This window comes from Populus trichocarpa, chromosome 2 (genome assembly GCF_000002775.5).
Source record: "Populus trichocarpa isolate Nisqually-1 chromosome 2, P.trichocarpa_v4.1, whole genome shotgun sequence".
In the NCBI taxonomy this organism is placed as follows: Eukaryota; Viridiplantae; Streptophyta; class Magnoliopsida; order Malpighiales; family Salicaceae; genus Populus; species Populus trichocarpa.
The window spans coordinates 12,720,496-12,745,142 of NC_037286.2; the positions used below are offsets into that span (position 1 = coordinate 12,720,496).

At 33.0% G+C, this 24,647-nt stretch overlaps 2 protein-coding genes across 6 annotated transcripts; both read left to right on the plus strand.

Annotated features, from left to right (window-relative positions):
• The first annotated feature begins 881 nt into the window (after positions 1 to 881).
• LOC7457373 (uncharacterized) lies at positions 882 to 2,605 on the plus strand. Its single transcript, XM_024594985.2, has one exon. It carries the CDS (start codon positions 1,449 to 1,451, stop codon positions 2,229 to 2,231), a length of 783 nt encoding a protein of 260 aa, XP_024450753.1. The 5' UTR covers positions 882 to 1,448; the 3' UTR covers positions 2,232 to 2,605.
• A 9,863-nt stretch (positions 2,606 to 12,468) lies between these two features.
• On the plus strand, positions 12,469 to 15,517 carry LOC7457374 (F-box/kelch-repeat protein At3g61590). 5 transcript variants are annotated; one of them, XM_006386559.3, is made up of 3 exons: positions 12,469 to 12,758; positions 13,531 to 13,609; positions 14,075 to 15,517. In XM_006386559.3, exon 3 carries the CDS (start codon positions 14,106 to 14,108, stop codon positions 15,321 to 15,323), a length of 1,218 nt encoding a protein of 405 aa, XP_006386621.1. In that variant the 5' UTR covers positions 12,469 to 12,758; positions 13,531 to 13,609; positions 14,075 to 14,105; the 3' UTR covers positions 15,324 to 15,517. The 5 variants fall into 5 exon arrangements, with proteins under 5 accessions (XP_006386621.1, XP_052306611.1, XP_002301389.1 ...); XM_002301353.4 differs by having other exon boundaries at positions 12,470 to 12,758; positions 13,531 to 13,627; XM_024595795.2 differs by lacking the exon at positions 12,469 to 12,758 and adding an exon at positions 12,772 to 13,300 and having other exon boundaries at positions 13,531 to 13,627.
• The last annotated feature ends 9,130 nt before the right edge of the window (positions 15,518 to 24,647 follow it).

A 24,647-nucleotide genomic window follows, 5' to 3' on the forward strand; every position in this document is an offset into this window, starting at 1 on the left:
AAAAAATAAGGGCTAAATCCAAAGACAAAACAATTGAGGGGCAGCCTTGAAAATCTGGATGGCCGGTCGCAAAAATCAAGAAGAAAAGAGAAAGATGGGGAAAAAAAGAGTTATCAGGGTTAAAACATATGTTCGTTCAGGACACACCTACTAAGGATGGAGGAGCAGCCGAGAGAATTTAGACACCGCCCTGGAAACCACTGTTTAACCTCTAGATGATGCTGCATGCGCCATCCTAAGATCATAACCACCTTTCATGCATTGACACATGTGTCTTACATGTCAATTATTTTTAATATTTATTAAATATTAAAGTGTAATTCTTCTCTAATCTCACCTAACAATAACAAACAAACAAAAAAATCAAGGTTAAAATGATGAAAATGTTCGTCAACTAAAATAAGGTTTTTTTTAGAGAGGCGTTTTAGTAATGACATTGTTCAATTAAGAGCAAAAAGCAAAAATACCCCTAGACGTCAAGCCTGATTTTTTTTGGCATCAAGGGTATTATCGTACTTTTACTCTTCAAAAACCATAAAAAGACCTCCACTACCCTCACCAGCTAGTCATTTTTTTATGGCATATAGAGCAAAACCGAACTTCCATGATTACAATCCACAAGGATGTAGAGCTTCTGTAATGTACCTTTTAGTATATTTTGTTATTGTTATTCCTATTTCTTCCCGCAAGAAATTTGTGTGTTTATGCAGCCCAACCTGATAAATCAATTGACAGATGTGCATTTAATCATATCTTGGAACTTCTGCATGCATTACTTCGGTAGACGAACCCTCTAAATCGTTACTAATGGTCGCTACTGAACTCAGCACTACATTTCCAAAGACATGTGCTTCTATATATCTCGCATGAGACCTCGCATCGCCGTTCTAGGACAGTGAAGTCAGGAAGCGTGGTGTGCACGGTAAATGAGAAGCGTGGTGTCGTCCACTAGGGAGCAAAGGTAGGCGACAGCTCGTTTACCTGGGGTTGGGGGTAACTTAATCTTTTTTCTCATGGACGCTTGTCTTTTCGTTTGGAAGCAGCTTATTGGTAATAACCCAACATGCCCAATAAAAAGGGACATCTGGCCACATAAAGCCCAGCCCATTCTATTTCACCAAATAAAAGCCCAGAATATCCAAATTAAGTTCTCTCTAATCATTTCCCCTCGTTGTAGTGTGTCTCCCACACGCCCATCTCCGCTGCAAATCCTTTGCAGCGACCACCATGTCTCGCCATTGCTTTCTCTTTCTTGTTTCTAACCTCCACTGATAATCCCTTTTTCTACTTTCCTGATCAAATACTGACCGTCCATTTCTCAGAAAAATCTAGAAACTAAGAAAACCATGATTTTCGCTTTCTTGATCAAATCACAACCGCTCTATCCTTAGGGAAAAAAATCAAGAAAGAGACCAAAACAGAAACAAGAAAGTTAAAGAGAGACTCACATGGAGATGAAGGTTCTAGAAATCAACTTGATTTCTGCACAAGGTCTAAAACCGCCATCTGCTAATTTACGCCGGATGCAAACATACGCCATCGTTTGGATTGACCCTTCAACCAAGCTCCGAACACGAACAGATCGAGTGGGGTCCGAAAACCCTACCTGGAATGACAAATTCCTCTTCAAGGTCACGCCGGAATACCTATCCAGTGAAACCTCAGGTGTCTCCATCGAAATATACGCCATCGGTTGCATCCGTGACGCTCTGATTGGAACCGTCCGTTTTCTTGTCGGTAATCTCCGGCTTTCTACCCCAAGTGCCGCGATTACCATGCCTTCTTGTATCGCTCTCCAAATTCGCCGTCCTTCTGGAAGATTCCACGGCGTGATTAATATTGGAGCGAACGTGATCGACGGCTCTGATTTCTGGGCATTGCATGGAGCATCGGCGATTGGATTTCGTGATCTTATGGGAGAGAGTATCCGTCGGCGGCGGAAGGAGCGACAGCGTGACACGAAGAGTTCAGTCGGCGAGGATGTTAATCACTCTTGTGGTGAATCGGGAGATTTATCAGACGGTACTGATTCAACGACTTCATCATCGTCAACAGCATCAACCGTGTTGAAGGATTGGAATAGGGTTGGGGATTTTGCAGGGACCAATCTTGTTAGGTCTTCATCAGACGGTGGAGGTTTGTTGTGTGGGTTGTTGATGCAGAGGAGGCTCCTTCCTTGTTTGTCTGAACAGAACCTTCAGTCCTTTGGTGAGCCACAGAAGGAGAACTAATCATGATTTTTGATTAGCGGTCGAGATTGTTTTCGAGAGAGGTTTGGAGATTTTGAGTTTCTGAACAAGAGGGTCTAGCTGAAACTGAAGTAGAGCTGTTGCGTGGCAGACATCCTCCAAGGTGAATCAAGGCAAAAACCGGTCAACGGTGGAGGTCATCTCTCTCTGGTGCTTTGTTTCTTGATGCTGTACATGATTTTGAATTTTGTAGCCGTTGCCTAGCGGTTATATTTCAAATATTTCCTTGTCTATTGGTGCTGGTGCTGGTGCTGGTATTTTGACCTTTTTAAAAATGAACAGAGGTGGTGTTGGAATTTGATTTGTGAGAAACAATCAGCAATTGCTAATTAGTAATAATTAGAGACCTTTTTTCACTGCTTTTGATCTCTCCACTGCACCCTTTCAACTGAAGTACATAAAAATCTCTATTCTGAAAGATTTTGAAATTTTTTATTTTATTTTAAATTATTATTAGTTTTTTAGATGCCGTAATATAAAAAATATTATTTTAATAAAAAATATTTTAAAAAATAATATAATCTCTTCTGTATTTCTAAACAGACCTGTAGTCTCCGCAGCGGTGGACTCTGAAATCAGGTTGGACTCTCAGCCAACCGAATGAGAGTCCAATTTGGTAAGTAAGTGATGAAACGTCATAATTTGGTCATGTAGTTAACCCGATGGGCTGGCTCATGTTAAGGTGGTCTGATTTCGTATCTTGGAAAGTTATGGTTGGCTTCAAAGTCAAGGAGCTGACAGTTCTTTATTCGGTTGATTTTGCTGCCATGATTAAATGAGAAAGAAGACTCAACAGTGATGAGCCATTTGGAAAATGGCCTAGATGATGCCAATGGACACCTCTATCCTTTGATTTATTCTGATAGCCCATTATAAACCAGGATCGGATTGACAAGGTTTTCAACTCTTTCATCCTGATTGCTGCTGGGTATTTGAAAATAAGTATTTTTTATTTAAAAATATATTAAAATAATATTTTTATAGTTTTTAAAATTAGTATATTAAAATAATCTAAAAATATATAAAAAAATTTAGCTTTAAATAAAAAAATTCAAATTTTTATGGAACTCTTTAGAAACACACATTTCCAAAAAGGGTAAATTTTGAATTTTTTTTATTTAAAATTAATTTTTTTATATTTTAAATTATTTTGATATACTATTTTAAAAACTAAAAAGATATTATTTAAATATATTTTTAAATAAAAAACATATTAAAAAAACTTATTATACCCCCTCAAAATCCTCAATCTTTTTTGCTGGTTTCAGTAAATTATTAACCCAAGAGAAAACAAAGCAAACATGTGGTCCATTCACGGGGAAAAATTTAGGGAGAAGGGAGGAAAAAGCGCAGGTGACAAAGTAGAAGAAAATCAGACGTGCTGAGGGGAGCAGAGAAGGCAGCATAGCATGCTGGTGCATACAGGTTGCCCCAGTGGCAGTTGTATTGCACAGAACACGATGTGATTGATTTGATAAGTAAATGATAATTACTATTTAGCACCGCTACAAAAGCCAGCCAGCCACCCACCCACCCACGACAATGTATTTTTTTTTTTTTTTTGGAGGTGATCGTAAATCAGTGTTCGGTAAATCGTGATTCGTATAGTAGTGGGAATAGAAACTAGGAAGTAGGAGCTGTATTTCATTTTCATCGGATGGAGGGATGGATTTGATATCTGACGCAACGGCCCTGGGTCTCCTTGTCTCTTTCGTGGCCTCTCTGACTATTTCTCCAAATTTTGCGCCCGTATACTGCAATCCTCTCGACGTCTGTGTCTCTCTCATTTTCACCTCCTCCTCTGTTACAACTTAACACTTGATGTCAAAAACCTTTTAACTCCCCTGTTCTTGATCCCGGTGAAAAGAGAATTAACCATTGTAGCTGATAGTGCCTTGGATTTGAGATGAACTACAAGGAAAAAGGTCACTGGGAGACAATTATGGCGATTTGAGGTCAATGGGCTTATGATGTGATTGTCTCTTCTTTCTTTTGTTTGTTTCTTAGCTCCTATCCTAAGTAACCTGGTCTCCAAATAATTACCCCGCAGCGATAATTGGTGTCTGGAAAAAGGATGTTTATACTGTCCCATGTGATTTTATTGCGATATTCGTTTTGTTCCCCCATGTCTACACTTGTTTCCAATCATGCGGATACCAGTCGTTTGTATGCATATAAGTGCATTCACGAGAGAAGAAAAAAACCCAACGAATTGCAAACAAGTTTCTAAATTTAACGAAGTTTTGCTTATGTTGCCAATCTCACCTGCTAAAATTGAAGGGAAACTCCTTCAGTTGTTTAACATGATCGAGAAATTCTTTCAGGTTTTTGGGAGGTTTTATATAGTGCCAAAACATCAAAGATGTTTCTAATTTTATTTTATTTTGCTTTTTAAAATATTTTTTATTTGAAAATAAATTAAAATAATATTTTTTATTTTTAAAATTTATTTTTGACATTAATATAAAAAATAAAAAAAATTAATTTAAAGTAAAAAAATAAAATAAAAATCAGATTTTTTTAATAACTAATTACCACGTAATCAATGAATCCACGAGTGGAACCCCAAACAGCATTCCTGATATATATATATATATCTGTGTGTAAGAGAGAGAAGTTGCATGACTTTTCATATACGGGCTGGTCAAAGTTTTGCCCAAACAAGTCAGCATGCCGCATCACTATTCAGTCAATTTTCAGTTTCTTTTGACACGTCATCAGGTAGGACCCACCAGCCACGTCATCTAATCAAGCCAAGTGATGTTTAGTCAAGTCGAGCGGAGTGGAGTGCGAGTCAAAAGATCTATGTGCAATTGGATTTGTCATGAAATTTGATCCACTCATCAAGCCAGATTTTTTTTTTTATCAAATCAGAGCTTTCTGAAACGTGATCAGGATGATTTTGGGATTGTTTTCTAGCAATTTGATCATTTTGGAAGCATCGATACAGTTTAATTGTTAATATTTGGATTAAAAATTGGTGGTGGTTTTATGACAAGAGAGATTGCCCAATAAAAAAAGCATCTAGAGATCATCTTGGTAGGTGGTGATGATGAAAAAATAAAAGTTGCGCATGTTAGCCTAATATATGTGTTGAATTGATGAGTGGTAAGCTAGACTTGTTGAGGGCGATTTGGCACAGCTTGATGCCTCGGAGGAAGACAGAATTGGGCACTCTGAACACCCGGTCACATGGGATATGGAAGACCATGGTGTAGTGTGAAAAGACAAAAAAAAAAAAAAATCTTGATGAAGTGAAGAGCCAATTGACAAAATTATGAATTCACGCATGAATTTATTTTTTAAAAATAACATAAAATTATATGCTATTCAGCAATTTCAGCATTCTAAAATTTTAAAAATTAATAATATAGTCTGATTTGCAGAGATAAAGTGTTCTGTATAATTATATCTCCAAACAAACCATGTGAGCTGCTTAACACATGCTTTTATAAACTAGTAAGGCAAGTCTAGAGTTAGGAAAAGACCTAGCCATATTACACTAGGATAGTGATTTAAAATAATTATAACTATAAATTTAATCGTGTTGAATGAAGTTTAAATTCTTATAAAATATTCTACATGATGTTTTTATAAAAGGAGCCACTTTACCACTTAAAGATCTGGAAGTTGCTTCTTGAATCAATTTTGTTATTTTTGTTAAATAGATTTATGAATTTATTATTTTATTTTGGATTTTGTGTTAATTTTCTTTCTGTGTTAATGTTTTAATTTTGTTTTATAGTTTATGTTGATTTTTCTAGCCAGTAAAAGATATTGTACGAAGTAGACTTGGCCGACCGATTTAATATTTTAGAAATAAAATAAAGTTTTGGTGCTATTTGTGTTTTAACTTATTTCCAGTTATTTTTTTTTTCTTTATGATCTTATTGCTGTCTTTTTGTGTTTTCACCGCAATTTTTAATAGTCAAGAATATTTATTTTTTTAAAAAAAATATCAAATTGACGTGAAGAAATATCTAAAATAAACTAATTCTCAGTGTACACAACAAACTGACATCAAAAGACATGCTTAGAAATTATTTATTTTTAATATTTCGAACAAAAAGACATGCTTGGAGACGAATATAATAACCTCTTCCTTTTTCCTTAATCCGTGAGCGGCCAGCCTGACCATGACCTGTCCTCCATTTCCCATCATCCTCGTGCTAGAAGACCACCGGAAGCTTTTTCCAGGCGAACTGTCTGTCTAAAACGTGATGGGCTACAAAATGTTCTGTGGGTTTTTGGTCATTAAACAAATGGTAATCTCATGCATGCCTGTTGTTCGATGTTGTGTTTTTCCACGAAGGAAGTTGAAATTTAATACCGACGGACTCTCAGTCTCCAAATAATAACCAATTTTTTATCGAGTCCCTCATCCATGATCAATTATAAATTAAACCACCAAGCTGTAACCAATTTTTAATTGAAATCCCCTTCCTAACAATTCTATACCTATTTTATCTAAAACTTTTCAACTAGGTCCCTCCATCTAAATTCTATTAATGTTTTATAATATGAATGCCTATTTTTGCAAGAAAACAACGGTTTTTGAAGATAAATTAACCTTCTTTGTCCAGAAATCCTTTTTAATGTCAGACGGAAAGAATGGTATACCTACGAACAAATATATGAAAGATGAGCACTGTTTTGCTAAGTTTAAAAGGTCACCCTTTAGAATATCTGAGCATAAAATATGGGTTGTAAATGTGTGTTCTCTGGTTTAATCTGTGCATGAATATCTAAAGAGTCGTCATTTCTGTCATGATTTTCTGGTAAGGTTTTGACATTCATGTCATCCTCTAGTTGACATGTCATTCAAGTTTAAACTTAACAGATCATATTCTTTTTAACATATGAATATCTCAAATGATAAGATCAGAGTTAAGATTAATATATCGTGAAAGCCGTAATTGAAATTAAGTCTCGTTTCGTGATCGTTTCGTGAAATTATATTTTGATATCATGTAAAATAATTAAAAAATATAAAGAAAAATATAAAAATATAAAGAAAAATATAAAAATAAAAGAAAAGAAGGTTAGGGTTTTATTAATATTGTATAATCACAATAATCTAAATAAATAAATTTAATCTAAATAGAAAAAAATTATATAAGTTGCATAAGGGATCCGATAGACCGTGCTCTTGTTGAGAGAGGGACTCAATTGATAAAAATAAAAAAGTTAAGACGTCCAACTACAAAAGTTAAAGAAGTGAGAACATTTATGTATAATTATGTCGATTGTAGCCTAGCAGAGGTTGCTTAAGATAGGGATCTGATGATTTGACTGGCATGCATGCAAGTGACGGAAATCCCGTCTCCCACACATGTCCAATTCACTCTGTACAGGCCCACAGTATTGCACAATGCACAAGACTGCTACTAGCACTTCAGTGTAACTTTGATTGACATATATATATATATATATATATATATATATATATATTAAATTTATACTACTTAAACTGATAATATCTAAATAATAAATTTAAAATCTGATAAATTAAATTACATTCTTTAAAATTTGATTAATATTTCTACAAATCCTACTCGTGATTACTCATCCCACGAGTTCCTAATGATTCTCTTTTACATTAAATTTAGAGAAAAACTGTTATTTCTCAGCTCAAACACATGGAACAAGAGTAAATTTACCATGGATTAAACATTATTTAGGGTGTAGTGGTTGTTTTTTAAAGTATTTTTTATATAAAAATATATTAAAATAATATATTTTTTATTTTTAAAAAATATTTTTGACATCAGCACATCAAAATGATTTGAAAACATAAAAAAAATTTAATTTAATTTTTAAAATTTTAAAATTTAATATAATACGATTTACATTATATTTCCAAACAGACAAATGATGATTTTGCTAAGTAAAAATTATGAAAAAATATATTGGAAGAGGTAATAAAGTCTTTATATATTTATTCAGGATATGAAAATTATTCAATCATTTTTAAAAACAAAATCTCATAAATCTCAATCGAGTAGCTTTATTGTATTTTTAATTATTTTAAAATAGTAAAAAGATGTATTTTTCTTTAAAATCAAAATTTTTACAGCTATGGTTCAAGGGTTTTTATATCTTTTTATATTGGAATTTTTTTATAATAATATAGTTGTTAGAGAAATTGTTTAATAATTAATTTAATATAGATATTATTTTAAATAAACGTGGCACACTCGTCCACATATGAAAGGTCCCCAAGCCCTATTGAAGTGATGATTTTGCCTTTTGTGTTAGATATTTGCTAACGACAGTAATGGATTACACACACTATTGAAGTAATGATTTTGCCTAGTCTTTTTCAAATGATGAAAAAACGTATTGGACAGGGTACTAAGGTCTCCATACATTTATTCAGCGGAACAAAATTATTTAATCCTAACCATCTATGGTGTCACAGTTATAAGAGTTTGAGATTAAAAGATTTACTTTCTCTATAGTCTCAGGTTTGAACCTTATGGTTACTCATATGATAGCCACTCGAGGCTTACATGGTCGTTAACTTTAGGGTCCATGAGATTAGTCGAGGTGCGCGCAAACTGACCCGGACACCCACGTTAAACTATAAAAAAAATTATTTAATCGCTATTAAAAGTAAAATCTCGAATCTAGAAGCTTTATCATCTTTTTAATTATTTTAAAACATTAAAAAGATGTATTTGTTTTTAAAATATATTTTTTTATAGCCATGGCCAGGGTTTTTTGTGACTTTTCATATTAGATTTTTTTTTAATAATATAATTGTTATAAAAATTGTTATATATTAATTAAAAAAAACTTGCTTGCGTGTGGAATGTCCTCACGCCCCATAGACAGTGCATGGAATGCCGAGGAGTGGTTTTTAAAAGGTTATTTGAAAGTGTAGTAATGATCGTGGTTTAGAGTTTTTTTATTCAAAAATATATTAAAATAATATTTTTTTATTTTTAAAAAATTATTTTTGATATCAAAACAATACAAAAATATAAAAAAAAATTAAAATAATTAATTTTTTAAAAAATACAATTAAAATCAGGTTCAGAGCACGGTATAATTAACTTCCTGGGCGGCGCAGATGGTATCCCCAGCCATGCTATTGTAACAAAAAGAATTAAGTATATATTTGCTTCTTGTTTTTCTTTGCCTTTTGTGTTGGATATTTGCTAACGACAGTAACGGATCTAACCATGCATGCGAATACACAGGCTTGATTTATGGTAGCCATCTTACAATGGTTTCCATAGACGGCTAAAACCCGGTGCTTGACAGAGCCGAGATTGTCCTTAACACACCGGGACAGAAAGAAATTCTAGAGGATCGTTACAAATTGGTCTTTAACTATATATTTATCAACAAATCAGTCCTCAAACTTTAAAATCTTGCCACTTTCTCCCCAATCTCTCCTGGTTTAACATGTTCATCTCTACCAGTTTCTGTAATCATAAAAAAATACAGAAATTGGTAAAAAAAAATAAAAAAATCGAACAAAGACATCTATATTTTAATCAGTTCTATAACTGACGTTATGGTTTTGTAATTCAAGTGTAGGAATAAAAAATTTTGCTTAGTTAATCGCATGTCCCTCTATCAGTTTAATGATTTAATCTTAGGTTGGGGTCTAATTTGTAGTAACCTAATTCAAAAATTAGATAAACATCTCAATCAAGTTTAAATGTATGTTCGTTTTTGCTGCTGTTTTTGTTTTTAATGGCGAGGCCCACCACTGAAAGCAAGATCAGCAACATCAAAAGCATGAATTTGATATTTTTATTCTTGATTTTTTGCTAACACAAAAGCAGAAGTGAAAATAAACCCACCCTAATAATTCAATCTTGTGCTGTGTGCTGTGGCAAAGGTAGCCACAGACAGACCCAAAAAAGATGAAGAGTTCTAACCCAATGGGTTTTCATGGATAAAAGCTACTCATAACATGAACAGTTAATCCCACTAGGGTGAGTTGTGAGAAGAACATCCTTTTCAACGCTGGGTTACCACCACAATCATGTCCTCCATGACTTCATGCTTCAGATGAAACATTTGGTGAGTTTTCCTCAACAAAATCTAGACATAAACGGACAAATTAGACACATTAAAACTCGTTAAAGGGGAAAAAGCAAGGAATTATAAAATCATGCGAGGTGACACGACTTAACGTGACCATGGTGGGCTGGCTGAACTAGGTGCTATGGTGGTCTTGCCACTAACCTTTTAATTTTCAGCTCTCTTAAGTACAAAATAGAAAGGTCCATGCCAGACGTTAAAGAGTCAACGCCCACATGCTTTTCATCCTTTGGTTTCTCTGGCGAGCCATTTTCCCCAATCCCTACTTGTGTCCATGTTCTCTCTCTCTCTCTCTCTCTCTCTCTCTCTCGCTATATATATATATATATATTAACTTGGCTCCACGCACCACGCATTAGTGGCATCATAAAGTGATCAGCAATCCATTTTTGTTAGTATTATGCTTCAGAGAATGCAATATTATTAGCATTCCAATATGTTTGCAGCATTAATTGTGCTGCTTGTACCCATAGAAATTCGTTAAGGAACAGCATATTCTAATTTGATATGTTCTATCCCTCCCCTTGTTTTGTCTTTCGAAGTCTTCTTATGATCACCGCTCGATAAAAAAAAGAAGAAAAGCTGCTGGGCAAACATGAAGGAGCCAGGGGGAGAAAAAAGAAGAAAAAGAAGGCAAAAACTGCAATGTTAACATCGCCAGCACTACCCCACTGGCATGCACTATCTTATAAATAATCCTGTTGTATAACCTCTTCTGAACGGGCACACTCAAGCAAGAGATGCTTGTGTCCCCATAAATGATTATTGTATGATTCAACAAGCTGGTTTAGCTACTAATTAAATTCAAAACCTGGTCAAGCAATCTTTTTGCAATTCCCAGCCTTGATTAAGTCAAAGAATCCGACTAACAGCACCAGAAACTCCAATCCCAGCTGATCAAACGTAACGCAATGCAATTTTTAAATGCAGACATGCATGAATAATTGAAGCAGTGCTATGATTTGAGCGTCGTCGATGACGAGGCCAAAAGATTCTGCTCGCTGATTTGCAAATTGCAAACTGGCAATGGTGGTTGAGAATAAGATTTGACCTGTGACATGATCGGATTTTAGTGAGGTAAACAAGGCCCAGAAGGAAGGTCATCGTGCTTCCAACGAGACAAGAGAGAAGAAAAGGAACCCCGTATAAACTAATTTTTATGTTTACCTACAGTCGGAAGAGATCAAATATGGCTCTGTCGTGAATTTTACCAGTACATGATAAACAACTTCAACCACACATATATATTCAACCATATGAAATATATATATATATATATATATATATATTTCATATGGTTGAAGTTGTTTAGCATGTACTGGTGCTTAGCATGTATTTATTTTATATATTTATTTATTTATAACATGTGTCCGAATGAGTTCACAAGTATCTCGATTAATCTTTTAAAATTTTAAAATTAATGACTATATAAGTCTCCATCAATTCTAAAATAATTAATGATTTTTAAAAAAACAAACCCAAAATCTTACAATTAAACTAAACTCCAAGGATTTATATGAAATATAAATCTTACTAATTCGTGTGTTAACCAGGGTAGTTTGGCATCACTAACCACTGTATAATCCATATCCAATAGGTCTTTTAATAATGAAAATAATAATAATAAAAAAAGATCCTAAATAAAGAGTCCAACCAAAGTCTTAAAATGTACTTGTAGAAAAGAAAAAAAATGAAAAAAAAAAGTAAAAAAAAATTGCGGAGGTTGATGAGCGAGTCAAAATCCAAATGTTTTCTTCTTTCTACTACTCATTAAAAATCGATAGTTGCTTGAATAACGCCTCAAATACACACCACGCCCCTTCCCCTTGTCTCCCTTTGCCAAAAAAAACACACCCACACTCTGAAGAAAAAAGGCCTTCTCACTTCAAAAGTCGCACTGGTTTTTTTTTTTAAATGAAATTTTGATTTTTTTTAATTATTTTTATGTTTTGATACGATAATTTTAAAAAATAAAAAATATTATTTTAATATATTTTTAAATAATTTTTTTTAAAAACAATTTTTATTTCCAAACGTACCTTTTAATCTCCGCCAATCGTTTTTCTTATTATAATATATATACACATATAAAAGAATATAAAATAAAATAAAATAAAATAAAACCACACTAAAAAAATAAAAAAACCCCTCTCTTTTCTCTCTAAAACAGTAAAATGGGTTTCTTTGGCACGGGTTGCCAGCCAAATCTGGAGTGACCCATTTCATTGTTTCTCTACCATTAGAGGAAAAGACCTTCACATACCCTCATTTCAGTTTTCTCTTTATCTGCTTTTAATACTCTCTTTTACTGCTTCCTCTATCAAGGTGTCACTCCTTTTTTTGCCTTTCTCTCTTTTAAGTTTCTTCTTTCTTTTTATGCCATTTTTCCCCCTGTTAAATCTGGCAAGACCTGGCTGGGAAGATAGAGTGTTGGTGGCCTTAAACGAGGTAAGGGGCTTGATTTCTTGGAAGTTCTCTTCTTTTTTGTCTGTTCCTGGAAATCTTTAATGGGTTTATAGTGATCTATTTGTGTGCTTTAATTTTAGTTTCGAAGTGGGGTTTTGATGTTTTGATTGATAGATAAGCATGGCCTAATCTTACCTAACATCATTTTTGTTTTTTATTGGCTCACCACAGCAGTTTTAGTAGGGTTTGATAACCATGAAAAAAGGCTGTTTTTGTGTTGAAAGAAACACAAGTTGGTGTCTTTTTTTAGATCAATTGATTCATTTACATGTTATCCTCTTTAAATGCCGTTGGCCTTTTGAAGCAACAATCTTTTTTTTTATTAATGTGGGATACATCCATCCATGGATGTCGTTTCAAATCCAGAGGATTAAAATTTGCTCTGCATTTGATTTGGTAACCGGTCTGTCAGGTTTTTTAATTTCACTGTATTTCCTTCCGGGTATAAAGTAACGTGTTAAGTAATCTATATGGGCCTGCTTGGTTCTCCGCAAGCTGAGTACCATATTGATCATGCTAAAAATGTATGCTTTCATGTTCACTTGTTCCTTGTATGACAAAATCTAGGCTTTTTTTTATCATATTTGTTGGGCCGGTGATGCTGGGAGTTTTGCAGTTTTTTTTTTCGTGAGATTTTTGTTAATAGTTGGACTTTACTCTGGGTCTGTGGTTGGATATTTTAAAGATGAATTTATATAACCTGAAATATGTGGAAGGATGACAGCATATGATCCTGTTCCTACTAACTTTGCAGGTGCCCTTAAGACCATCACTATAGGGTCTTGTTTTTTCACAATTCTGCATCTGGATGTAGAGCGACAGTGAACTTGAAGGTTGATTCTTGTCTTCCTGTAAGTTAGTTGAATTATGTTTTGATTTCTGTTCTTTGATGTCTTATGTTTGAGGTTTCAGAATCATTATTCTCTCAACAGTAGGGGAAACATTGGGGTTTTGTATCTCTGAATCTGGAAGTGGTGTTAGTTTTAGATACTGTTAGCTTTCTGCAGCACATCAAGACTTGTTCTTTTGTTTTTTCATTTGTGAATTCTAGTATCGTTCAACGTTCATAACTTTCAGATTGATTGCCATGTATTTCAATCTCTAGATTTTATTCTTTATCATGTTTGGTGGTTTAACTCAATGAGCTATAATTGGGATCTCCCAAGGTTTAGTGCATTTTTAGGTTATATTAACTCATATTTGGCAACAAGGAGGTTTATCTTTTATTCCCATTAATCTTCATTTCAAAATTATTTTGTCTCTTTCATTTTCATCTCTCGCCATCTTTGTTGTCCCAGATCTTTTTTGATCGTGTCTTCTATTTTCATCATGGAGGGAGAAACGTCTTGGGTAATTAATTGTTTTGAGGACTCAACAAGGGGCATTGGTGAATTTGATTCATTCTCTGAACTTAGCGATGAAGGCAGTAAAGAAGTTAATGCTGTTTCAGTTGATTTAATCTTGCCTGATGATCTGCTAGAACGAATCCTAGCTTGTCTCCCCGTTGCTAGCATCTTCAGAGCTGGCTGTGTGTGTAAAAGATGGCATGAGATTGTTAGTTCAAGGAGGTTTTTATGGAACTTCTCGCATGTCCTGCCACAAAAACCTTGGTATTTTATGTTCACAAGCTCAGATGAACCTGTTGGCTATGCCTTTGATCCAGTCCTTCGAAAATGGTATGGCATTGATCTTCCCCGCATCAAGACATCTAATTGGTTCATTGCTTCATCATGTGGCTTGGTTTCCTTCATGGACAATGACACCAGAAGCGAGTTGTATGTCTGCAACCCTATCACCAAACACTGCAGGAAGCTTCAGGAGTCCCCAGGTTTAAAATTTCCTGATTACAGTGCACTTGCTATTTCTGTGAACCGGATATCACATGGTTATACTATCTCAATTGTGAAGTCTAAGCAAGTCCCTGGGAATTTTTTCCAATGGGATCTCTCTATCCACATTTATGATTCTGATACGAGGATGTGGGTAACTTCTTGCACAGAGGTTTTGACAGGATGGAGAGGTGGTGATGAGAGTGTAATCTGTGGTGGGTTTTTATACGTTTTGATATATTCTGCAGGAGGTGGCTCCCCAGAAACCCGTCATGGTCTGATTACATACAATCTATCCAGCAGATCTTCTAATGGCTTGTTGATAAGAAGTTTTATCAAAGTACCTTGTCCTCTTACTTGTGGCCGTCTGATGAATTTGAATGAGAAGCTTGTAATGGTGGGAGGAATTGGTAAACAAGACCGGCCTGACATAATAAAGGGGATTGGCATCTGGGTTCTAAATGGCAAGGACTGGCAAGAGATTGCCCGAATGCCCCATAAGTGTTTCCAAGGATTTGGGGAGTTGGATGATGTTTTTGCAAGTAGCGGTACGGATAATCTCATATACATCCAGAGCTATGGGGCTCCAGCTCTTCTTGTTTTTGACTTTAACCAGAAACAATGGAAGTGGTCACAAAAGTGCCCAGTGACAAAGAGGTTCCCTCTTCAGCTCTTTACTGGTTTTTGCTTTGAACCTAGGATTGAGATGGCACCATAATTTGTTATTGAATTAATGAATTTAGTGTGTTGGTGTTGAAAAATGTCTGAATTTTTCCCTTTTTTTTTTCTTTTTGCCTGTTTACCCTTCAATTTCAATCATTATGAAATCAGTTCCAGAAAAGTTAACACATTGTACCTGCAAACAAATTCTGCTAATTCATGAAAATGGGAATATTATTCTTTACGCGAGAATACCTTTTGTATAAATACTTTGTGACTTTTTGTGACTCAACAAGGATTCATCCAGGCACTGGCCTCATCACAGACGTTCCTCAACTGTTTCTTGTCGATTTACGCATCGAATGCATATTTACAACCTGGATTTGTTGCATTTTGGCTTTTATATGTCCTTAACATTGAGTTGTTTCAACGTGACATTTTTCCAGCTCCAATTTTTACTGGTTATATCTAGCATGCCCTTTAGAAGAAGTTACCAAGTATATTTTATGTTCAATAGCTTTGATGATCTCATTAAAATTTCAAGCCCAGGGAAAATTTTGGGGCATGGTGCTTCTGTTCCTTTTCTGGATTTGGCAATTCTGCCATCCCTGGATCAAATCTAGAGCAATGCTACCAGTTCCTATCCTGCAGTGCCATGCTCGTGACTTCACTAGCTGCTCCTTATTTTGGCAAGAACTCGATGTTGACATGCCAATTTCTCCCACAAATGGAAGGAGTTGAAAATTGTACGATTTTTCCTTAAAAATTTTTGCTATTTGCAGAATAACACTATTTTAATTTTTTTTTGACGAAACAATACTTTTTTTCCTGTCTGTTTTCTAACAATATAACTATCGCACTCCAGAATAACGATATTTAAATATAATGCGCAACAACTTAACATGTAGCCTCATTGATAATTCTCTTGTTCAACCGGTTGACTGATTAATCCAGTTGTATGAATTAATTGATTATTTCACATAAAAATCATAATTCTATGATTTTTTTTCTTCAAAATATGTTTTATGAATGTCAATGATATGATCAAGTTTACGATAACAGATGATTCTAAGCAGTTAGGTGTGAGTGTATCACAACTAGATAATGATATGTCCTAAACAAATAATGTGAATGACTTAACAAATGTATTTATGGACTAGTGGGACATGTTTAAACTTAAAAGAAGGTCTAACCGTACCAAAACAGAATAATGACTTAAAAGAACCAAACTTTTTATCCAACCACTAGATTGCATTTAAATTTTTACATGAATTTTTAAAAGTTTTTTTTTTTAAATGTAGACCATCAAATCTTTAAATTTTAAAAATATCTTCTCAAGCCTCAATCTTGGCAGTTAAAAAATCCAGTTAGAAAATGGTTGGTCATGCGTTGTCTGATTGATTCATGCACCACCATGTAATTTGCAGGAGCGATGTGTACACCGTTTTATCTCATTAATTTTTTTTTTTGTCTCATCCACATATGCAAAACACTAATTTCATGTTCGTGGATTTAGAAAAAATGCTTCTTTTTTTTTTTGGTTATATGCGTGGAAGTGTCATCACTAAACAAAACAGCCTTCTCCGGTAACTTTCACAAAACATGTCACTGTTTACGATAATGCGTCCTCTAAACATAACTTTAGGCCACCCAGCCAACAAAGAATTTCTTGTTTTTGTTAGCAGTTTCATGTCCATTGATTTAGATTACTTAAAGTGAAGGTGATGCTGTTGCTTGTATGTCGATCTCACTTGAAGTTACAATGAGCACTGTAGTTTGCACAGTGATTACTCATGATTATTGCCTTGGTGAAATAACAAAGCTAGTGAAAGAGTCAAACCTGATAAAAAAAAATTCCAGTCTTCCCTTGTGTTTTGGAACTAACATTTTTGAGTTGCACCTAATTATGACTTTTTGTGAGCAGGTTTGCTTTGCTGTTCATTCCAGAGTTATTCCACCACATGCTAGCATATTCAGGGTTTATGACCTGAAAGGCTCATGGAAAGGACGAAAAGTAAACAAATCGAAAGGTCGTAGAGAACGTCATATTAAAGGATATGGACTCAGGTTTTCGTTTTTTCCTAGATCCATTGATCCGAGAAAAACTCTTAAGGCATGTCAATTACTCTGGCTCTTCTTTCTTGTCACAATAGTTTGAAATAAAAACAAATATTATAGGCAAATCAAGCATTAATTGTTTGCTTTTATAGGCAAATCAAGCATGATTGTGAGTTTCTGGAAGCTGAAGGTATAATGGATTACAGTCTTTGTGTTTACAAATGTTCTTCATACTCATTGGATATTTCTTTGGCGTATAGATGTAGAGCATTCTAGCCAAGTCAAGTATTTTCTTACTGTACGTAGTGCTCTCTTGCCTCTTATCTCTTATCTCTTTATACGGAAGTTAACACCTAGCAACTCTTGACTTTTCAACATTTTGCTGCTTGCTTGCAAGAGAATGAGTAGGTAATGGAAGACCATTTGCTGACTGCTGTCCCAACCAAACCTGAGAAAGGGTTTTCACGTACATATTAATTTCATTCTTTTCTTTTTCTCTTATACAGTATAACTTGGTGTTTCTAGAAATGCGTACTTAATTGAATTTTAAAAAATATTAAATTAAGAATAATCCCAGATTTCCAGCTGCCTATCCTATTTCTTTTTAGTTGTTCTGTTCACATTCCATTTCTCCAAGCTTGATCAAGGCCTCCTCCTACTATGGATCATATTGTTAATAGTAGTGCGTTGTGATCCATGGAAAACATACCTTACAGTTTTCCTTTCCTGGTTATGGCGTAATGAATTTTCCACTGTTTCTGACAGGGGCTCTGGGGTCTGAGCCATGCAAGTTTGCGACCATCTGTATAGCATGGAGTAGAGGAACTATCTGGATGTGACGACTTGGTAACATAGGGACGGCTGTCCTCATTACCTAGCAATATGGCTCTGTCAATTTGCACTATCTGGATGATTGTTGATTTGCATCCTTTTTTCTTATTTAAAACAGTATTCGAGATAAAAGGAAGGACGGCCATTCCCACTCGATTAAGCAGTTGAGTTTTTCTCTAAAAACTGGTATTGTGGGTTCGAGTTTTAAGGTCCCTTTCTAAATATTCAACCCCTCCTCCATGGCACCAGAAGAGCTTAACAGAAACAAAAATGAAAGGGAACATTTAGTCTAGGCCCAACCTGGGCCAGACAAGCCAGGAAGGACACAGCAAAAACACAGGCCTTTAAATTAAATACACACCAGCCCACTTAGACATCCGGTGGCCTACACAGGTCGAGCCTAACACAGATCCATCCTCAACTTGAGAGAGGGAAACTGGTAGGGCAGCAGCATCAGCATACGCTGATTGGCTGGGGAAGAAACAGAAGGTCAAAAGGAACTGCATGGACCTTAAATGCTTTCATTACTAGCTGTGTGTGTAATGTTTGTTTAATATCATCATTGCCTTTGTTGGGAGATATATTTGGGATGTTGTGACTGTTTATCATCATTCCCTTGGACCACTCTATATTTGGTGAACACAACCCTCTTGAAGTGGTCCTTTTTGGCATCTTGTGGTCCTCTGGTTGCCAAAAAAGACCATCCCACTTAATCCCTGTATTCTTTCCATACAAATTTAGAAGATTTAAGCTCGCCAGATGCAAAAAATAGTTGAGGATACTGTTAACTGCTGTTGTCATGTTAAATCTAGAGGGGTAAGACTGTTGATCTATAGGTAGTGATCCATGGAATAAATCTCTTCAGAAACCAACTCCCCTGTTTCTTGTCAGGGGAACCTGCATTTTATTTCTTTTCCATTTCGAGATTCATCATGTTTTAGATTTACAAAATATAATAAGAGCTTGTAATCATTATGAAGGCTAGCATGCTTATTAAGCAAATATATATAAACTTGTATAAAAATTAAAATACAATTCTAAGTACACATACTAAAATAAGCATAGAAATAAGTATAGAGTTTACACTTAAACAAAACTAATTTAGGCCATTTACTTCTTAAAGCTCTTGAAATACAACCGAGCAAAGATTTTGTTGTTGTCAAAAATTAATTATTTATCTTTTAAGGTTTTATTATTTCTTACTTGATGCAAAATGATTGATTTCAATAAACTTTTCAGGATCCCAAAATCATCACCTTGTTTAGGTGTATTCCTAAACAAAATCCAACAAAACAAGAAAATAATACTTAATAATCTCTTTATAATGACTAAACATAAGCTTTATATTAAGAGGAAAATTATATAAAAAATAAAGCTTAAAAAACAAAGGAACCTGGATGAAAATTTAGGTGTGAAATGATATTTAAAATTATGGAACAAAAATAACCAACCATGAACACTTTTTTATAGATAAATTATGGAACTAAAACTGGTACAATTAATTCTAATAATAATCATAATGAATTCACTCCATCATTAGCTTTAATTAACCTCTATAAAATCAGAATTAAACTTGAATTTTTTGTCTTTAAATAAAATGTTTTTAGCTGGAAAAAATATTCATGTTCTAAAGAAATTGTTCTGAAAATATCGACTGGATTCTTAAATTCATGAGGTAGTCAAAACAATAGGGTGGAAGAAACAATTCTTTGTGAACCAGACACATGCCAAAATTAAATTGGCAAAAAAACAAATCTTTGGAGCCCAAAAATTATTTTACAACAAGCATAAACCCAAATCCAAACACAGGCCTAAAGCTCAAGGCACGAGTACAAGCTAATTCAAGTTATGCCGCACACGAGTGTGGATTTAAACCTAAAGTCCACTTTGCTTAGGTCATCTTCCCACTAAAAACTTGGGTGTCATTTGGTCTCAATATTAACTCTTCACATTCCCCCTAAATAAGCCACATGAACTTGTTTCTTTTTTATATTGGATAAAGTTTTTGAGGGTTTTGGATTTCTCCAAAAACATAACCAAGGGTTCATTGAGATTAATTTTTTATTCATCCATAATTTGTTTAAATCATGTTGATTTTTCATATTAAAAAGCTTATGTTAGAAATTAGATTCTAATAAATTTTTAACCATAAAAATAAGAGGACTTCATTTTTAATTTAACCTCAAATGTGCCAAGTAACCATTTCTAACAAAATTTCCCAACAATCCCCCACATGAATGGAAATTGTACGAGTAGTAAAAATAACTTGAAGATTCATAGAGAAATACTAACTTGATGAATCGTTATAATAAGATAGGTTGGTTTTAATATAAAGCCTTCTTCAATAAAATACTAACATATTTACTCGGCTAATTAGTGAACTCAAAATTTTGAAATATTTAGCCTGTCGTATAAACCAAAACAATAATATTTACATAGATCTTCACTTAGAGGTTTCTTTTTGGTTCTTACGGTTATATTTATTTTGGCATTGAATAACTTCTAGTTTCATGAATGCTTTAGAGAATTCAATATTTTTGTTTAAATTCTAAAAGAAATGACCATATTTCTTACTTATTTAGGTGATCTTTCATTAAGAATATTTTTCTATACTCTATTTGGTATACAAAGATATAAAAATCATTAAGAGCATAGCTCACCTTTTATCATGCTGCAACCATCAGAGCTTTTATCATATGAATAAGTAGCAAATAATAATTTCCAATGCCAAACTAATTGTCATAATGGATGCAAATTGTTGGGACTAATTTTGAACAATATGGAATATCCTCAAACAAGTTCTATAGCCACACGACTTTCTTTTTAGCTTTATCAAAAGCAATAAACTCTAATTCTATTATGGATCTTCTAATATATGTTTGCTTATAGGGTTTTCATGATGCAACTTATTTATTGAGTGTGAAGACATATTCACTAGTTAATTTTGAATTCTTAGTATCAGATATCCAATTGACATCACTATACCTTTCTAGCATTGTTAGGTAACTAGTATAATGTAACTTATACTCCAAGGCGTATCTCAAGTATTTGAGTATCCTATTTATTATTTTCCAATGATTCATACTTAGATTACTAGTAAATCTACTCAATTTGTTAACCGAGTATGCAATATTAGACCTCATGTAGTTCATAACATACATCAAGTTCTCAATTATTTGATAATATTCTAATTGGTCTAGTCTCATATCTTTGTTTCTAGACAGATATACACTTATATCCATTTATGTTTTCATAATGTTATTACCACTCTTAGAAAAGTTATCAAGGATTTTCTCAATATAATGAGATTTAGACAATACCAAACCATTAGATGCCCTTTGGTTTTTATTTCTCATATGACATCTATAACACCCAAGTCTTTCAAGTCAAACTTATTAGTTAATGTTTTCTCGGTAGACTTGATCATGTAATCAATTGCTCAAAATAAGCATATTGTTGACATAAATACATAAATTAGCATAACATTTATTTGCATTTCTTATATAAACACATTTATCAACTTTATTGATTTTGAATTCATTTTTTAAAAACATAACATTGTCAAACATTTTATTCATTTGTCTAGGTGTTTGTTTTAAACAATTTAATGATTTAACAAACTTTCTTTTCTTGGTAATTAAAAACGAACCTCTCAGGTTATTCTATGTAAATCTCTTTACCAAGATTACCATTTAAGAAAAGTTATGTATTGTTTATGTAATAACATTTGTATGAAATTTATTCTTAACACATATGAATATGTGCCAAAATAACCCATAACTTTCTATTGTTTAAACTTTTTAACAACAAGACTACTTTTATATTTATCAATAGTTCCATTAACTTTCATCTTACTTTTAAGGATCTACTTATGTACTAATGGTTTACTTCTGGGAGGAAAATCCTTTAGTTTTCATGCATGATTATTCATAATGAATTATATTTCACTATTGATTGTCTACTTTTATTAAGAAGTTTTAAGATAAGACATTTATCTTGGAGTACATACGAGACTCATTTTCTAACAAGTATGTTAGGAATTCAAGATCAATTTTTTTCTTGTTATTCTTGCCTTTTTACTCCTTTTAGGTTCACCTTTATTATTTTTTTTATTGATGATGACCATTTGAGTTACCCTCAATCGTTCTTTTAAATAAATGATTTTCTTATACTTTATTAAATGGAACTATACCTTTAAATATGTGTCACTCATTGATTTGATTATAGTATTAGGATGAATATTCTTAATATTTCATATGTAATACTTCATTCTTATAAATTGATATGCATTACTTTCTTAAATGGAACTATGCCTTCAAATAATGTCATTCATTAATTTCATTATAGTATTAAGATGAATATCCTTAATACTTGACTTGAGTACAAGAAATTAATATGCATTATTATTGTAAGCATATTTGATAAATACACAATCCATTGTTTTAGGTCCCATATTGACCTTTTAAGGATAAAAAATTATATTATTTACAAAATACCCCCACACTTTGAGGTATTTGTAGAAAAATCTTTTACCGTTTCATAATTTATATGGTGTCTTTTCTAACTCATTGTATGACATTTTATTAAGTATATAATTAGAAGTTAGAGATGTCTTTCCTTCAAAGAAAAGTTAGCTTTCTTTTAGACAATTCATTGTTCTCTTTTAGTCTTAGCCTCAAGATGAGGTCCTCAACTCCAATTTTCTTACTCTTATGCTTAAGGCAATTCTCGAAAACTTTCCAAGATGATGAAAACTTTTAAATAATTGCAGCCACTTGAAAAAAATTCAGCTATAACCATTATTTAGTATAAATATCATGCAAGGTTTTGAAACTATTAAACTTGGTTCATAACGACCATTGAGTCAACCATCTTGAAATTTAAAAATTTACCAATTATGAACTTTTACATACCGTCAATTTTAGTCGTTAACTCTTTGTTCAGAGCATTCTATAGTTCTTTTGCACTTTTAATTGAACAATAAATATCATATTGAGTATTGTTCAATGTATTCAAGATAAATTTCTTGCACACAAAATCACAATGATTCGATATGTCCAAAGCTATCATAATAATAGAATTAAATTTATTATTTGATAGCATTAGCACTTTTTTTGACAAGAACTTATCTAAGTTCAAGGTGGTCAAATAGAATAATATTTTTTTTATTATCTCCTCTTAAAGTTTAATCCATTGAATTTTTCAAATTTCTCACCACACTCCACAAAAAGTGATGGTGGAATCCTCTCTATCAAAGCAGTGGTTGCCAAAATAACATTGGTTGAGAAAACCAATCCTCTAGTTAAAGTCATGATATATTTTTGTAAAACAATAGCCAGAATTTATATAAATAATTTTTTCTTCTCAAAGCAAGTATAAGATATAATATGTGGAACAAACACAAAATTTTAACAAACTAAAGTTTGATAAGTTTTTTTTTATAACAAATACAAAAAGCTAAACAACCAGATTTTTTAAACAAAGCAAGATTATTTTAAATTATTATCCTATTAACATACATCATACCATTATAAGCTTGTTTAAATAAATAGCATACGAATATAAGTTTGTATAAACAAATTAAACAATTAGCATGATCGAAACAAAGATTAAAAGATATATTCAAACATAGTTTTTAAATGTTCAATTAAAAAAATATATTACATGCATGAATATAACAAACTAGATGAAAGTTAAACTTAACTAAAAAAATAAAGTTGTTAATATACTCTTTAACAATTAATCTAGTTTTCACAAAGAATTATAAACTAAATAAAAACTAATTCACTAAAACCTTAAGATTGTAGTTTAAAATATACTTGTTGATTAGACAAGTGGACATATTTGTTTCGTTTATAATCATGCAATATAATAAGAACAATAGTAAACTTGCAATCATAACAAAGGCTAACATGTTTACTAAGAAAAAATATATAAACTTGCATAAAAGATTGAAACACAATCCTCTTATGCATACTAAACATATATGAAGTTTATACTTAAATAAAAACAATTTAGGGCATTTACTTGTTGAAGTTCTTAGAGTATAATCAAATTGAATATTTTTTTTGTCAAGAATTAATCATTTATCCTAACATCTTTATTGCTCATCACCTAGTTTAAAATGAATAACTTCAATAAACCTTTCAAGATTTCAATACCACCACTTTGTTCAAGTGCACTCCTAAACAAGGTACAACAATTTGAGACGCAATTCTAAATTTGCTTAGGTCCTCTCCCCCTCTAAACATTAACTCTTTACCTTCCCACTAAATAAACAAAAAAAAATCTTGTTTCTTTTTTATATGGGATTGAGTTTTAGAGGGTTCATGGTTTTTTCAAAAACATATGAACTAAGTGTTTTTTGAGTATTTATCGACAATTTATTTAAATTATGTTAATATTTATATTAAAGGGTTTATATTGACGATTAAATTTTAATAAAATTTTAACCTCAAAAGTAAAAGGACCACAGTTTTTAGATGTTAAATGC